The sequence below is a fragment of the Lonchura striata genome, chromosome 2 (assembly GCF_046129695.1).
Source record: "Lonchura striata isolate bLonStr1 chromosome 2, bLonStr1.mat, whole genome shotgun sequence".
Lineage (NCBI taxonomy): Eukaryota > Metazoa > Chordata > Aves > Passeriformes > Estrildidae > Lonchura > Lonchura striata.
In genome coordinates, this window is record NC_134604.1 from 71,807,382 (window position 1) to 71,825,658 (window position 18,277).

An 18,277-nucleotide genomic window follows, 5' to 3' on the forward strand; every position below is an offset into this window, starting at 1 on the left:
AACAAAGACAGCCAAACACACACCATAACAGAATTTATTAATCAGTTCAGTATGAAAATTCCAGAGAGAATAAACTGTCAGCAGCAAGCGCTAACTGCACTAAGTCCTTTTATTAAGGATAGATTTCAGCATGCTAGAAAAAATAAAATAGTGGAAACCGTTTCCCAATTCACTGCCTAACATGTTATCTTAGAATGCAATTTTAAAAGTAGTTATTGTGATTAAAACACTGAATGAACTAAACAATTAAATTTAAAAATGCTGTTGACAGTTAAGATAAAGATGTAATTTAAAAATGCAACTTTATTTAAAGTAAGTAGCAATTTATATTTATATTCATATTTACCAATTAACATATCTACTCTCTATTTTTAATACCAAATAAACAGCAAAAAATTTATGCTCTGTTATCTACTATTAAAAATTACAGATAGATTACAAGTAATACTGAAGAATTTAATATACCAGTTCTTCATAAGTACTTTACAATCCACATACTTCATACATGGAGTGACTGCGACAGAAAGCAAAAAGTATTTAAATCTTTGCCAAAACAAGATTATTAAATAATTCCTCTTATTCTCAGCTGTTTCTTTCCAAATTTTCTAAGACAGCCATGAATGCCAGCATATGAAATCTCATAGCTTGACTAAAATGATTTTTTAAGGTGGCCAGTATTTGTAGGGAAAAGAATGCTGGCAAATGTGTGAACTGTGACTTCTGTCAGCTCTCCTGTGTATTTTTGTCTAATCTACTTCTCTATTTCTTTATAAATATACCACAATTTGAGTGAAGTCTATTTTTCTCTATTTTTTTTAAATTTTTTTAATCCTTAGTTAAACTTTAGGTTTTCTCATCTGTAATTAAGGTCTACTCTAACCCAAGCATGTCAAAGCCAGAACTAGGATTTTTTTACTGAACTTCTTACAACCTATGCAGAATTATTTTTCCTTGAATTATACTGTATGAATGTTTTGTTCACATGCTGTTTCATACATACATGTCATTCAGATTCAAGAACAAATAGAATGTCAAATTTTAGATTATCACAAGAGAAGCAATAACAGAGTTTTGCATAATTTTTCATAGTTTTCCTAAAACACAAAATAAAGAAATTCACACTTATTGGGAGTGAATTTTAGTTCATCTATTAATAGAAAATTCTTCATGACCCTATAGACATGTATTTGTTTCCACATAAAAAGAATGTGTGCATGTATTTTTAGAAATCTCTTTGAAATTTGGGTTACAAATTTAAATTTGACCAATTTTTTTTATAAACCACTCCCTAGTAAGGTCCCTTTCTGAACTAAAATAAAGTATATGGCCTATATAGTTACTTAAGTGCATCATATTCTGCTAAAGACCAATTTCAGCAATTAAGTTGTTGAACTAAACTCAGTATAATTCAAATATCTTTATCAGGATCAGTTTAGCCTGTCAATTTATTTTCACTGATTATTGGTAGTACAGCACTGCGCATTTTTGCTTACTTATATGCCTTATTTCATGGAAGTAGAAGTCATGTGAAAAGAGGAAATGCAGTAAGATCAGCTAAAACATGCACATATCTAAACCAGCAAATCCTCACTGTGTAATTAAACAACAGAAAGGAAATATTTCACATGAAGCCACAAAGAAACAGGTTTTGATGGCTTTGGAGAACTGTTCTCCACTTCATGGTTGTGTTTAATAGCAGATAATAGAGAAAAATAGGTTCTAATACCTAACACAGTCATAGGCTCAATGGAGATCTTATTTAACACTGAAAATGCACAGTAAGAGCAAAAACATGCTGTAAATGAACAGAAAGTTAAGAAAATTAAAAATATCACAAATATTCTTAACTCTGTTGTTTATTTATAGTATTAAAGTTATCCAGCTGATTTATCTCTAGGTATTCTGATGGATGTCTAACCAGAAATCTGAGTAGGCATAAAATAATAACTACTTACAGGATAAGTGCTGCCCTTTCAAAGTACTCAATGGCTTTTTCACAGAACTGGGTGTCAATGTAATATGCTCCAAGCCATTCAATGACTTCAATGTTGGAAGGGAAATACCTGTATGACTGACAAAATAGGAAAGGTAAAAAAACACACAACTTTAGTGATAAACAACATCTTTATGCTGCTTCTGGAATATCTTACTCAAGTGTTTAATTCTCCAGATGCCCAAAACATGTAATATAAATGAATGGAAGTAGTGTGCTACACTAAGTGATCCTGGTGGGGGAAAAAAAAAAAAACATGCTAGGTTTTCTATTGCAGAATACTTTTTAGAAGTTACCCAAGATGAGCCTGTCATATTTTCCATCTAGCCTTATTTGAAATACTATTTTAAATAGCTTGCAAGAGCAAAAACATTTACTTAAATCACATCTATGTATGAATAACTTACCTACAATGTTTAACAATGCCAACTAATAAGTGTACAATTCCATGTTCACATCAGTCTGCTGGAAAACTCACCCTAAAGCATTCCTTTCTGTATATAACTACATGAACAGCATTTTCAGTTTTTTAGAAATTCCCTCTGAAACAGGCAGCAAAATTATCATCAAACACTCTCAACTGTTAATTCAGACTGCAACACAGCCTTTGGTGATCTTTACACAGATAAAGAAAGAGAACTCTCAGATTGCACCAGATGCTTCCTGTTTTATTCTCATTTCTAATACAGAAGAACCTCTACAAACTATGGACAGTAGTACAGCTGGTTTGAAATGAAAGAAGCTGCCTATCTTTAGCCAACTATGTATACATAATGTATAGCTATACTGTTAAAATATATATAAAAACTTCCAAACATAAATAAAACGGAATTTATAAGTATCTCCATATTATACAGACTCAGTCACATTACACACCTCTAAAATTACTTATACTATCTCCCGATTTTATTTTATCCCAGGATGTATTTTAAATTAACATTATTACAGGTCAGTGTAAACAATGACTACATAAAAGAAAATGGAAAGTCTGAGGCCAATATCTAGGTGGAAACATAGCCTATGTATTTCCTTAGGATCTGACCACAAAAATCAGATTTTGTTAACTCTTTCCCACTATCTCTTTTTCATCCTCTTTTTAGATGATATTTTATAAGGTTTAAATTAATCAATTATTAATTTGATATAGGAACCTATGGCAAAATTTTCTTTACTTAGGACAAAGTACTTTGAAAAAGCAAAATTACCTCACAGTAATAATGAAAAGCCTGGGATTTATCGCCTTCAGTATCATATAAATTCCCTAGCTTTGAAAGTACATGTGGATCAGTTGGTACTACACTGATCAATTGCAGCAGCCACTCTATGGCTTGATTGGGATCTTCCATGATCTGGTATCTGAGTTTTCCTCAGTCAAGGACTGATGCCAATGGTAGTTTGATTTATTCAGAATCCCTACTACTTCACTTAATGCAAGCCATATGCTGAACATGACACCAGTCACTGTAGTGTGGCGATACAATGACTTTTTTTCCATACTGTTTTCATAATTTCATTTGTATTGGAAAGTATTTTTGTTATGCTAGAAGAAGAAAAGTATTCAGAGACTTTGATTGCTCTTTCACCTTAGAACCACACTGGACTGAACAGAACTTTGGGCTCAGTTGTCCTCTCTCTCTCTTTGACACTAATCTTATTTTGACTCCTTCATTTATAAGAATGAAGTGTGAGAGCCAGACCATTTAATTGCAGCCTTTACAACCTGGCTAGTTTCTGTACTAGCAGCATTTTGTTCTAAAGTGATTAGGTAAAACTGCTATTTCCAAGAACAGCCTTTTGCCAGCAGGGAGGTTTTCTGCTGTATGTCTAAGGAGCACAGCCCAGACTATTCTGGTCTACAGAACAGCAGTTTTAGCTGTAACTCAGCCTGCAATGTGCTCTTCCCTCAGGAATGGCACGATGCCTCAGAGCTCTACAGCAGTGTCAGCTGGAGCTACTGCCCAACCTGTTTTTTCTGCTCCATCCTACCTGACATTGAAGAAGCTTCTGAGAATTGGTGGAATGCAGTTTTACATAGCAGTGGAGCAGAGAAGCTCTTCCCTAGATGGACACTTGGAGCTGTTGGGCCATTTGTGCTGCTGTAAAGGGGCTATACATGGAACAAAGATCAGAGCCCTTTTGTACGTTTGGAGGTTACTTACTTTACTGACTAGAATATATTTTTATTATCTATATTATTCTTAAAAGTGTAGTACATCAGCTGGAATCTGTTCTGCCTTTGGGAGGATTTATTAGAGTTTGGACATCCTCAGAAGCATTGTTAAAGAAGTTCACAGTTTAGGGTATCACTGGTGATGTGCAAAGCCAGTCCCTTCCCTCAGCTTTTCAATCTGTTGAGCTTTTGCAGTGCTGGGAGACAATTATTTTCTTACACATACTAACTAATCTGAAAATGGCTTTCCGAACAGAGCTTCACATTTATTAGCTATATATTTTTATTCTTATTTTACTTAATTGTGCTTACATCTGCCACATTATTTTCATAGAAAACCAGCAACATTTAAAATATTCCATGACACAATTTAATACTATGTGTAAATCTAATCCCTGCAATTTGAGCAATCTTAATGTTCTTCATTTGCTTCACTGGAAATATATTCAATGAGGGTTAAATTCATTTTTCTCACAAACATCAGATAAGAAATCATTCTTACTATAATGGACACCAGAGTAAATTTCTAAATCACCTTGACATGATTTAAACACGTATTTTGGATTAAATGAGTTTACTACAACCATTGTTCCTTATAATAACCCAGAAAAAGATACATGCTTGCTAGCTGGTAAAGGACTTGGGCACTATTTGGAAGGATTGCATGGAGTTTCAGAAAACAATCCAAAGCTTCATCTATCCTGTTTAACTTCTTGTAAGCTAAACCTAAAAAGAAAGGTTACAGTATTAATATCATGAGAAACAGATTACTTCAGTATATTATCTGAAAGGATAACCAGGAAAAGCAAAATAGGAACAAAGTTCTTGGACGCAGCATACCTGCCTTGACTTTAAAGGACTCTCTGTTTGTGAGAGCGTCCTCACAGAACTGTTATCAGCCAGCATGACCTACCAAACTGATAAACACAAGGAACATGAACCCAAAGACCAAGAATTTATGTAATCTCATCTTCTGAACAAGATGAATGAGGGAAAGGTAAGGCTTTTAAAGGAGAATTACTGATAGTTTAATAATGCTGAAACTGGTATCCTTTCAGTAGGTAGTATGAATTTCTTAGTCTTCAAAGTAACTTATTAATCTGCAATTACTAATTGATGTTTTTAACACTGGGAAATTTTTTTGCAGAACAGACAGGTAGTATAAGTTAATACGTTGCCATAACATAAATTACTCAGTAAAGCAATAATAATTCACACACATTTCTATAAGAAAACTTTCAAAGACAGATTCTCAGAAACACTAGTGTTACCTTCAGTCAAAACTAAATCACAATAGCACCTGTGACTTACCAAGATTATAAAGTGCTTCAGTGCATAAGGAATCATTCCTGAGAGCTTCCTTATAAAATTCAGCTGCTTTTTCACAGTCTCCATTTGCAAAAATAGTATTTCCTTTGTTAGTTAGAGCTGCTGGATTGTACCTATCAGAATTTACTGCTAAATCTGCATAGTTAGTTGCTTGTTCCAATTCATTCCCCTACATGAACAAAACAAACATTGTATTAGTCAGCTAATTATCTTGCAGCTGTGGCTTCTTCCAGGAATTTCAGGGGATTGAGGATGAAAAACAACTCCATTACTCAGTCCTAAAATACTTCTTATGTCTTTGCATAAGGTAGATCATCTCTTTCAAGTTGCCACTCTGTCCCATTCAGTCTGCAAGCTTTCTGTGTTGCAATAAAGTAGCATTTATTAAAAAAAAAAAAAAAAAATTAAATCCATACCCTACAAACTTCATACACAAACACATGTGCCTAAGCTACCTGTTTCAGGCGTACCTGAAGTTCAGCCAGGCTTCCCAGGGCCAGTGTTTTAACTCCAGCCACTGAGCTCCTGCACCAATCCAACTGCAAGCATATTTCTGGGGCCTGGGGCTCAATCTCACTCTTCTTCCATCAATAGTATATAAAAGGACCAGATCCAAATTCCAAACTGGTGTTCCAGAATAACTACTCTAAGGTGCAGTTTCTTCTTGTTTACAGAGATTATTTAGGCAGACACAAAAATTGGTACAAAAATACAGAGGTTGCTACATAAACTGCAGTTCTTACCTGCTTTTGTTGAAGCAAACACTTACCAAATAATAAAGGAATGAGAGGTTTGTTGCAGCTGCACTCTTTACTCTGCTATCCTTTTTTTCAAACATTTTCAAAGTCTCCAGTGCCTAGAAATAATTTGAAAACAACTTACTTCACACTGAAGCGATCTTATTCCAAAATCCTTTCAGAAAGCATTGATAAGCATCACATTAACAAACAGCTGAAATTATCAACTCATATACTCACATACATGATAATTACTAGAGCTTGTAATACACACTTCTGAGCATGTACAAAACTGTACCTGTATTTATACAATATTAATTTTCATCACAAAATTTCAATAATACTGGCCATTTATTATCTAGCCATAATTTAGATTAGATAAGGCTACTGTGAACTACAGATATCTGACAACTCTGTACGTACAAAATGCAGTGTTAGATGATTTGCTTTTAATCTAGTCAACTAATGAAAATTCTCATGCCTATTTTTCTAGTTCTTTAAGTGAACACAAATGAATTAACATAAAACCTTTATTAAAAAGCTGAAAAAGAACACACTATATAAAAAAATACACACCATAGTGTAGGACTGGATTTCAATGTGCCTTTGTTTTGTGTCGTAAGACAATGACAATTGTCTAAGTTTAGAAAGTACTTCTGGCTTGAGGCCAGAAGATTTTTTAAAAAACTTTAACATGAAAACTAAACTTCATAAACTTCAAAATAAAGATGTCTGAAGACAAAAAGAAAGAGCATATTTATAACAAATAAACAACAAAAATCCCTCTGATATAAAAGGCAGCTTTTTCTTTTCATTGACTATGGAATACATTTGTAACTGCAGACTAAATTATTAAATAAACCTGTCTCCCTTATGCTAAATATTTATATTAACAACACAAACTGTTAGAATATCATGGTGAACCCAGTTCCATCATCAATTACAACACAGATGTGGCAACCACAATTTAACCATCAACATTAGCAATTCAAAAGTTTCCTTCCTCCTTTGCATGAAATCTTTAAGTGTTTACATATCAAAGCAAAGGCATGATAGTATATGTCAAATGCCAAAACAAACATAAAGAGAAGTTTTAATTGTCTGTCACACATAGTTTTCACACTTACTCTACACAAAAGCACAACTGTATTAATGATGTGCAAAATGACAAAAAATATACAACTAAATGTAGTTCATAGATTTAGTCAACTCCATTCTACCCAAGAACTATGAACTATTAATGATCCTAATATTCTTCTAATAGAAAATTCTTTTAAAATACACTAATTTCAATCAACAAAAGCATTTTAAAATGCACTCTTGCCAGTGTTTTTATAAAGTTATTTTACTGATCAGTATCAAAATAATTATTATTTGCATAAATCACACTTTCCCTAGCCAAAAAATATGCTATGGCTAACAAAGGTATATTTGCAAATACAGCATTGAAAAGTACTAATGTGAAAAGTTACTATACCTGATTAAAATTCTGTTGCCTCAAGTAAGTAGTGGCTTTATTTATTTCTAGATCATTGGCTAATTCCACATAGTGGGAAGCTTTGACCGCATCAACACACCTGCAACAGAAAGGAAGCCATGAAGATAAACAAAATGCATCTATGCAAATGCCTCCAAATTACATATTTTTTTTTTCTGCTAATTTGCTTTCCAAACTCAATTTTCTTAGCTCATCTTTCTTCACAGTGGCAAAGAGCACTCTGATTAAAAATATTTGTAAATATTAAAAATATTTCAGTCCTATAACCTACCCTAATTACAGTATCTCTGCTGACTCTTGTTTAAGTCAGCCGCCTAAATATCACTTTATTTTCTATCACTGAGCAATATTTGATGTCAAAAACTGACTAAAATAATTTTTAAAGCCATTTTCTTTGGCTACATTCCATAATGAGGTTTTTCAAATTTCACCTCCAGATGCATATATTACTTAACCTATAAAAAATATTAGTGAACAAAGCCAGAGACTACAGACTGTGTCCCTGAGCTACATCATATTACTAAACAAGTCAAAATAATAAGTCTTTCTGGTCACTCCCCAGTAATTTGTGGCTTAGGGTCTTCCACAAAAAGAATGCAGAACAGAAGGGCAGCAGATAGTTCGGATATTCACTCACAGCCACCATCTTCCACAGTTTGGTGTGATCTACTTTCAGCTGCCTGATCATTTAAGTAAGACCTTTATTTATTGTATGCATATCCTGTTATCTCAAACATTTGGAAAACAGGCACAGTAAATTAACAACTTGTGGGATGCTTCCTTAACACCTTCCACTATTTTTTTAACTGGTGGAAAGCCACCCTCTTTCCTTTTAATAATTGGCTATTTTGCCAACAGAAGTTTACTTCAACAAACTGCCTGCTGTTATAATTGGTTTGGCACATGGACAGTCTTTAGACAAATGCTTTTTATGTTAGAGAAAAAGTTGTAATAAAAATTAGTAATTTCTTCTTTTATTACAGGTATCTTTGCAATATCAAAAAAGCATTTTCAACTGTCAGTTTAAACATCTTTTAACCATAAAATGCAATGAGATCTAACTATCCAATTGTTCTTTATTAAATATGACAAAATGGTCCCAATATTGTGTCACATTTTAAGCAAGGACTTATGAACTCTGAAGAATATTTCTACCCGCTCTATTTCTCTAAATAAAATGAATTTGATTGAAAGTACATTTAATACTCAGAGGACCCATAAAAAAGTTAATCATCAGAAAAGCTAAGCTCAAGCTGCTGGTTACACTTCTTCACTGGGCTTGAATACCTCAGCTTAAAATAATGAAGAGTAAATCTGTCCTGATACACAAACAACAATCCCACAGATCTCAGCAAAAGCTGTTCAATTAGCCAGAACACATTTGAGAGTGTGTTGCTGTGTGACAAGTATTCTGTGGATAGCACTAAGAAAACAGAGTATCTGACAACCTTTTCCAGTTTTTCTGAACAAAAGACAGAACACAGAGCAAAAAAATCTGACTATGCTGAGAAATTAGAAAACAACAACCTTTTTTTTCACAAGATGTATTATTTAAATCCTGGTAATTCAGAAGGCAGATGTAGGGAAATCTTAAGATTATAATTATTATTAAAACATCAAACACCACCTTGTGGAGTCTAGCAGACAATACATATCTGTGTGAGAGATTGTTTCCTGCTAGTATAAACAGCTTTCCTATGATTATAGGATCTGCAAAATTTGAGAATCCAAACAGGCCATAAACTCCAGGTCAAGAGCAGTCCTCTTTTCCCAACATTATTCATTGCCCAAACACTAACATATATATTAATAATATTGTGCCTGCAGTACACAACATCCATTTGTATGAATGCTATTCTCCGATGCTATTAAAATAGAAAACATATCAAAGTAAGCCCTTATAATAAAAAACTAAAAATAAATTTTAAGAAACACTACTAACTTTTATACTGTCATGATAGAAGTGTGTCTAATTGATTTGTTTTAAAAAGAAGAGTATTCTGCTGTGAAAGATACCACAGAAAGCAAAAGCTAAGCTATACACTGAAAAATAAAGTCCAAATGATGAACTGTGTCAGCAATCTATCACTGTGTACACCTGCGTAAGTTAGGAAATTGCAGATTAAGTTTATAAATATAAACTTTAAGTTCATAAATTAAATTCAAAGAAACCTTTCTTAAAATTTAGATTCCAGTATTTTATGTAATCATTCTATGGAGTGATTAAAACTTCTTAAGCACCCCAAGTCTTCATTATGCCATCTTCAACCTTAAAGACTAGCAATCGCTGCCTTCCATATAGCATTTGTCTGCTGAGACTTATAAAAGCTTTTCAATTTTGAAATGGGATTTTCAAATTCACTTGAACTTTTAGTGTGAATTCAGAGCACTGCAAAATGTATAATTAAGAGATGACTTTCGATGATAAATTACTTTTTAAGACAGAACACACTCCAATGCTTTGTTATGTTAGGAGGCAAACTGAAAATAGCCTGGCTGCACAGAGAACTGTTTCCCAGGCTGCTTCCATCTCTGGACTGGTTTCATTACCAACACAAGAGTTGACATGGTTTAGATAAAAAGAAGCCCCACTTGACTCTTACCAGTCATAGCCTACTGCAAAAGATGTCTCGATTGCTGGTGCAATGAGTTTAGCAGCTGTCATGATGTATTCCTCTGCCAAGGACTTCCTAAAGGAAAAAAAACCCACAAAAATACAACACAAAAATATGAACTAAATTCTTCACTGTAAGGGCAGTGAGGCACTGGAACAGGCTGCCCAGAGAAGCTGTGGATGCCCCATTCCTGGAAGTGTTCAAGGCCAGGTTGGATGGGGCTCTGAGCAATCTGGTCTAGTGGGAGGTGTCCCTACCCATGGCAGGGGGGCAGAACCAGATCATCTCAGAAGTCCCTTCCAAACCAAACCATTCTATACTTCTATACAATTCTATGTCACCACTTCAAAAACATGTATAGAGAAAAGAAACTAACCAGAACATGTTCTGGCTTCTTCCTGCACTCATTACAAATCTCAGAAGTCAATGTAACCAGTTCCCTGTTACCACTACCCCCCTTATCTTGATTAAGCTCTTATTTTTTTCTGTTTTCCTTTCACTGCACACTAGTTGTATTTTTTAAAAATCTCAAGCACTGCAAGTTTTAAGCAGTGTACCCTGTAACATTTGGGGTAGATACTCTAGGGCGTACACGGAACTAAGTGATCCAAGTGATTCTTCTGAGCAAGCTCTTTCCTAAGAATTGGGAGAACACTTCACTAACAAGAGCTGTGGACAGGTGCCAAGACTGATAATCCTTCCTGGAGCTAAAATTCAAGGCACCACAGTCAAGAAAGAACAGAGTCCACCATTACCTGTCACGTTCTATTTGACTTAAACTGTCATTTTTAATGGCTTCAATCAGTAGATTCGTATGCAGATCATCCTGGAGGGAGACAAAACAACTGCAAATTATACCAGCATACAAACATTTTGTTTATTTTATAGACAATGTGACTGCAAACACAAATTGATGTAAAATAAATAGTCTATAATGTCACTTTCTTTCCACATTTGAAAAAGTTAGCTCCAGTTCAAAGTAGTTTTCTAACCATGTACTCTGATATTTGGCATTACAACTACTTCAATACTGTTTTTCTGCTCATGTGTGTTGTCACAGCTCACATTAAGGTTGTTAAGAGATGTAGTTCCTGTCATGTGTATCAGACCAGGATGGCTGCAGATCACAGTGAGAATAATCTCATGCTTAAAAATAAGCATTTGCTCAACTGCTGTGGTATTCAGCAGATGAGGACTTGTGCTACCTCCTCATTACATTAACTTGCATAATCATCTTATGGTTTCCATCACATTTCTGTTAGCTCTAAAAGAATTTATGCACAGTATGTTAGGTAGCCAGCCCTTCCTTGTTTATTTGGGACAGGTCATAGATTTATGAAAAATAAAGACCAGAAGGAAACTGTGATCTTTTCTCTGACCTCCTAATAAAAAAGTAGAGAACTTGGAATGTCTATTTAAAGCATAGCTTGCTTACCCTTAGAAATAACTTCTGCAGTCTCAAGGCTTTTTTTCCAATGAATGATCTTACATAGTCCTCAGTTAATCAAAGGCTTAATGATCCTTACTCTTATATAATTTCTAATATAAGAAATTATATAAAATGTATTAAAATATATATATATATCAATAAATATATCTGTATTCTTCATATGTTAAATTTTATTTCCTTATGCTATGACAATAGGAAACAATGGCTACTTTTAAGCTGCAAACAGTTTGAAGATCAGTTATATATTTGATATTTAGGACTGAAAGATTCGCATCACTAAAAAAAAGACTGCTAGAAGATACAAGCCTTGATTTTTCTATAGAGGATTTTTCTAAGAGTGACCCTAAACCTATTAACTATTTTTTCCTCTCTTTAGCATCATGGAAAGTCAAAGGAAGTCCAGTTTCCAACACAGTCTAATAAACTAAACTAAGCATCTGTAAATGTCACTATAGTTTTCTTCTGCAAAATAAAACTACAATATTACAAGTTTTATTAGCACTCAAGGAAACTTGTATTAACCCACTCATTGTTTAGTTGCCTTTACTCTACCTTATATTTCATTAAAATTTTATAAAAATGAAGATGGTAAAACAGTGAGCTGTGTAAGCAAGTCCAAATGAATTTCAACAAATTCATTACAAAGACAATCTTGTGGTGTGGGTTTTATGTACATCATCTCTTTTGAGGATAAAGGGATTTAAATGTTCTCTCATTATTTTACATACCTGAGCAGTACTGCCACACTAAATGCATGCTGGTAAGAAAGTTATTTCAGATACTCAAATACACATAAATTTCCATATTCAGTACAGTCCAAGCAGTCAGTATCTCTCCCTCTTTCTCCTGATTTACTATATAAAGACACAGTTCATTTTTTTCAAACTTACATTTAATGAAATGTATTTGTCCTCATAATCCACTTCCAAGGGAACTTCAATGAGGTTTTTGAAGGCTTTCTTCATTTGTTCACCATTTCCAATAGCAAAGTAACATAGGATCAGGTTGAAGCCTGCCTTCAGGTTTGGGGATATGCTCATTATTTCTTCAAATGAAGAAATGGCATCTATGTATTGGCCGGTTTTAATAAATGCAACTCCAATATTTTCCATTATTTTTATCCTAAGCAAGGAAGCAGGTTTAGGTTATATTTTTAGCTATGAAATCATACTGTATCCAGAACTTGTATTTCATAACCATGCCTCCTAGAAGAAACTCACCTCATCTGTTTGTGGGAACTAGTAATCTGGTCTAGAGCCATACGGTAGAATTTGATAGCTTTGGAATAGTTCCGTTGTTTCAGATATATATTTCCCATATTTACCTTCAGTATACCTATCAAAAGGAGTCAATGAGTTACAAGTGTTTCAAAGTGACAGAGTAGAACAACTTCCTAAAAAATTTCTCTTCATTACAGAATAGCAATGCCCCTTTAAAGCAGCACTGCACAGAACTGCCTTCTGTGAGTTTAACTTGAGATGAGAGAGAAGATGAAGTAGTGATGAAACCTAGAATAGAACTGATTTTCTGATTTTGATTTTGAATTGAGGGATGACATTATTTATAGTGCTCTCCAGGAAGACAGATGCAAATAGGCATCTCTGAATAAAAAAACAGTGTAGGAGTCTCAGAGACATGCAAAACACTAAAAGAAACTTTCAGGAGAGAAAGGCCAAGTCAAAAGAGAAAAAATTAGTACTAGAGAAGACCATATAGCATGTGTGGCATAAGAAAATTATGTATTTGTCTTTATGTTCAGTTATTCTGTGGAAAGATTTCATGAGTCAGTATAATTTAATGTGGTTTGTCTCTCCAAGTCAGAGATTACGAATATGTGTCACCCACTCTGAGAGCCAGACATGAGGGCTGTGTTCTCTAAGTATCAGCACCATGCAGATGCACTTCTCACTTTGAATTCTTGACTAACAGTTTTAATCCACTTTGGGATACAACCTACCTCCATTGCTGAACATCTTATTCTTCACTATAACTTGGTAAGTAGTCAGTGCTTCAGCATACATTTCATTAGCAACATACTGACTGGCCAGATTGAGGAGAACCTATAAAGAATTGAAATTACAGGTACAAGAAATATATTGGCCTCTCAATAGTAATAATTAAATTAATAGTAGATAATTTCAAGTTAATTTTACCTTGGAACTATTGTCTTTACCACTTGTAAGCTTCCCATCTTTAATGTTCTTTGTTCTTGCAAAGTGATATAGAGGAAACAAGTTTAAAAGCTATTTATTCTAGGTAGTTCTTTTATTTTTGTACATAAATTACTAGCATTCAAAGTTATGCTACATGGGCCTTAGACCTAAGCAACCATAGTGCTATAATGCAAAGTTACTAAAAAAATATTCATACAAGATAATTCTCAGAGATTGTGTGTAATTTGTGATTCCAAACATGTGGAAAATCATCCTAATGCCTGTGGTCACTCAGTTTAGAAGGGGAGAATTTTTCCAAACTGCTGTTTCACAGAAGAAGTTCTGTTGGTGTCAGGTAAAATTGTTCTGCATTTTTCCACAGCTTTATTCTGACCTTCATGGTAAAATAAATTTCCAGGTCTTCCTAATTCAATGTATTAATTGTTAATAATTGTCTCTACAGCACTACTTGGAGTATGAATTTAAGTATCTTGAAGCATTTTTCTGCATGCTGTATGCTTTAACAAAAAAAAAAAAGTTTACTATTTGAAAACTAGAGTGTAAATCTAGATACCTGCTTTAAGATCCAGAAATATTATCATACCCTATTTAATGTAACACATTCTCAGTCACTTTATGGTTCAATTTAAAGGCAGCATTCTTATCTTTCCTGTTCTGTTTTCTCCTTTTGGCATATTACACTCTCTAGGCTATTTCTTTCTGAAATACAGGGTCTGCATCTGCTGTATGTTGATATGCAGGTTTTACATGTGAATAAATATCTGGAATATATATTCATGGAAATTCTTCTCCACTTAACATATACTACATGGTTTCTTTGGCATTTGAGATTGCATAGAAATGGACTCGATGACATGAATGGATCCCCTCTTACACTGCCAGGAGCATTACAACACAGACACATATGCTCTTCAGGAACCACTGACATTTCTGCTCAGGAGGTTTTTTAGCAACATTTAAGTCACTGAAGATTTCTAAGGACTTACTGTGTAAGTGAGGTCTAAGTTGATACTTTCTGGAGGAGCAATTTGTTCACGTTGCCTCAACAATTCTCTTTCCTGTCTTCCAGCTTCTTTTGCTTTCTCCAGAGCCTTAAACAAAATACTAGACTTTAATTAAAGTGCCTTGAATCTACTGACACAAGATGATGAAAATACATTCAAAACAAGTATGAAGAGAATACACTCATGACAATTTTCTTTGGTTTACAGACTGTACCAAATGCCTGAAAAAAGCACTATAACTCACCAAGAGGTTTCAATTAGAACTAAGCAAACAGTTATTTAAGTCTGCTTAGCTGTGTAATAATGTACCTTATTATAATTCTCTGCAGATTGGCGTCAGTATCCTTTGCACAAGTAACACTTTGGGTGTAGCAAGTGCCAATAGCAGTCCTGTGTGCCTCCACAAGGATACAATGATTAAGAAAGTAATGGTTACTACTCAAGGTGGCTATTTGGAAGCCAGTGGTGGAAGAAGTACTTCAAGACAGTTTGATTCCTAGTCCTTATGATAGGAGGCAAATCCAACTTGGCTATTTCACAGATAATGAGTTAACAACTTTGACTTTTGCAGGAAAATAGATATTCTGCTGGACTTGTCAAAAACAAATATCCTATAGGACCCTTGGAGTTGTCTGATTTCACAAAGAAACAACCCTTTGACATGACGAGCAGTCTTGACCTTACATGCAAGTGGCTCAGGAAAAACTAAAAAAATAGATTGGTTAATTAACCACTACTCAGCAGCACAACAATGCTCTAGTATTCTCTATAACAGAACAAATACATTCAAACTGTCCATTGGAAACAGCTCCTTATCCATGGTAACATTTGATCATACATAGGAACCATCAAATGCTAGCTAGCCTAGGCCAGAACTGTGCCAGTACAACGAATCCATCAGGCCCATCTGATGAGATCCATGGACACACACAGAAGGGAATTTTTGTAACACTGAAATCTTAACAAATATATATATGCCAGAAATACAGCTCCTACCCTTTTTTTCCAGCAAAGCAAGGTATCACTAGACTAGAGGAGTCATAATAAATTTAGAACTAGAATTATTTTAATAATTTTAAACATTTGACTGCAAGTCATTTTGAAACATCTAGCTATACAAATTACAGCAGAAATTAAATGAAATTCAGAAAAACTACCAATTTCAAGTCTCCACAGCTATTGGCAACGCAGCTTTCTTCAACCAGTTCATTAACTTTTTTTTCCAACTGCCTCATCTTCTCTTCTAAACTAAAATAAACAAAAGGATTAACACTAAAGTTAACGTAATGCAACTGCAAACACTAAGCTTTTACACATTATATTCCAAATAAAACAACACAATGACATATCACATGTCACAGGTAGCTGGTTTTCTCATCAAAGAAAGTATTGTGTGAAACTATGCCTAGAGAAGATAGTCCAAAGATATCACATTCACACCTTAATTTGAGAACAGAGACCTAAGAAAACAAATTCTCTCACAAGAACAGTATAGACAGGCAGATTTCACAAATCAAATTTGTTCAGGAGAAGTAGCTAGAAAACAACAGATGAGCTTTCACATCAAACACTAATGAAATGAAATATCATATTAAAAGCAATTGACTGAAACTTTATTTGCATACGTAATTCTAAAGCTCTACTTGCAAATGCAGATTATAACAAAAAGGTTAGTTCTTCTAGACTTTTTCCACTGCTAAATAACCAAACATTTCAGAGGATTCCCTATTCCTGTATAGCTATATTTGGGGTACAGAACTTTGACAAGGTCAATGATTTTCTGAGCAAATTCCCGAACATTGGCACCAGCCTGCAAATTTCAGCTCAAGTGCCAATCTCAGAGTGAACAGGAAGAAAGAGCAGGCAACTGCCCCCAAGTTCTTCCCAAAGAGCTGCAAGAATCATGGTGTTCCTTGCATGTCACACACACTTTCGTGGTCCTACGCAATTATGTGTAGGTATCACAGCATTTGTGCAGCAACACCTACACCCAGGCTGCTGAGTGACTCATAACCAGAAATCACTGAAATCAGATGTTCCTGAAAGTCAACCAACCAAATGAAAAAATGTTTGTGGCATTATTGGCATTATTCCACCAAGTTCAGAGTTTGGCCCCTCAAGATTTTTTTTAACTGTCTGGATGTTTTTCAGCTCTACACACAGATGGTTTTCTGTTGCTGTTAATGCTTTGAAAGAATGTAATGCAGAACTGAACAAACCTGTCTGAAGTTTTCTTTTCCAGAGGTGAAGCAGGACCTCTTGCTTGGCCAAGAGGATCAAATGAAGAACCTGAAAAATTAACAGATTACTGAAAACTGTAAAATAACATCTCCCTGTGGCAGCTGGTGGTTTCTACAAACCATACCTCTCACAGCTGCTTTAGTGTAACCTGCAGCTTGCACTGCTGTCATTGGTCGAGAAACCCCATCCTCAAATAAAGAAGAAGATATATTAGAATAATCTCACTAAAAATTATGTTGTAGACAATACAGACATAATTATATATTTTATATATAATTTTTATATATTCTATATATATTATATTAATGACAAATTGTTCATTTGATGTTAGTGTTAGAAAGTACTACATTGTTATTGCTTCCACATCTGTGTTCAAATAAAACACACATCAATACACTCATCCTTTCTGACAGTACTATGTTCAAAAAAGGAAAAATTAAAAGTGCAGTAATTTGTATTAATTCAATGAACTTCTAAATACTTGTATCTAAACACTTATCAGAAAAATTCATTGTTCCAAATGAATATAAAATGTAAATATTGGAACTTTTACCTGTATAGTTCCAGTCATAGGTCTTCCCATAGATGAAGTTAAAGGTGCCTTTGACTACAAAAATAAATAATTGTTTGAAATTGTCATTCACAAAGCATAAGAAGCCTACACACAGTCTTCTCAACAATAAATTTTAAAAGTTGAGCTAACTCTCACATAACTTCATAGCACAGTTCCCATTTATATTACTCATATGCAATATACTGCCAATTCCTGGCAGACTTAAAGATGTTGAATACTTCCGTTAACACAAATTCACAACAAAATTTTTAATGTATTTGGATAATTCCACCAGCTCTTTTAAAAAGAAGTACATAGAAAATTACCTGAGGCAGCATACTTTCCATTGTTAAATTATTGAAATTGCTACCTTGAAATTGAACAAGTAATTTACACAAAATACTTAAGTAAAATTCTGCATAGAGCTGATAAAATCTGTCACTGTATTAATATCTTAAGTTACATTTTCATGCAGATTTATTTTATCAATACATCTAAGTATACCAAAGAACA

The 18,277-nt window shown here is 34.1% G+C and overlaps 1 protein-coding gene across 3 annotated transcripts in view; it reads right to left on the bottom strand.

Annotated features, from left to right (window-relative positions):
- IFT88 (intraflagellar transport 88) overlaps positions 1–18,277 on the bottom strand; it is a 39,452-nt gene that overhangs the window by 18,703 nt on the left and 2,472 nt on the right. For all 3 annotated transcript variants that reach the window (XM_021539962.3, XM_021539961.3, XM_021539963.3), the window contains 16 exons: positions 17,765–17,818; positions 17,336–17,399; positions 17,190–17,259; positions 16,128–16,218; positions 14,953–15,057; positions 13,750–13,852; positions 13,013–13,127; positions 12,683–12,914; positions 11,098–11,168; positions 10,331–10,417; positions 7,707–7,806; positions 6,262–6,348; positions 5,475–5,661; positions 4,781–4,889; positions 3,199–3,349; positions 1,956–2,071 (listed from right to left, as the gene is read on the bottom strand). In XM_021539962.3, coding sequence (XP_021395637.1) covers positions 1,956–2,071; positions 3,199–3,349; positions 4,781–4,889; positions 5,475–5,661; positions 6,262–6,348; positions 7,707–7,806; positions 10,331–10,417; positions 11,098–11,168; positions 12,683–12,914; positions 13,013–13,127; positions 13,750–13,852; positions 14,953–15,057; positions 16,128–16,218; positions 17,190–17,259; positions 17,336–17,399; positions 17,765–17,818 — 1,742 coding nt within the window. The remainder of the gene's footprint in view (positions 1–1,955; positions 2,072–3,198; positions 3,350–4,780; positions 4,890–5,474; positions 5,662–6,261; positions 6,349–7,706; positions 7,807–10,330; positions 10,418–11,097; positions 11,169–12,682; positions 12,915–13,012; positions 13,128–13,749; positions 13,853–14,952; positions 15,058–16,127; positions 16,219–17,189; positions 17,260–17,335; positions 17,400–17,764; positions 17,819–18,277) is intronic.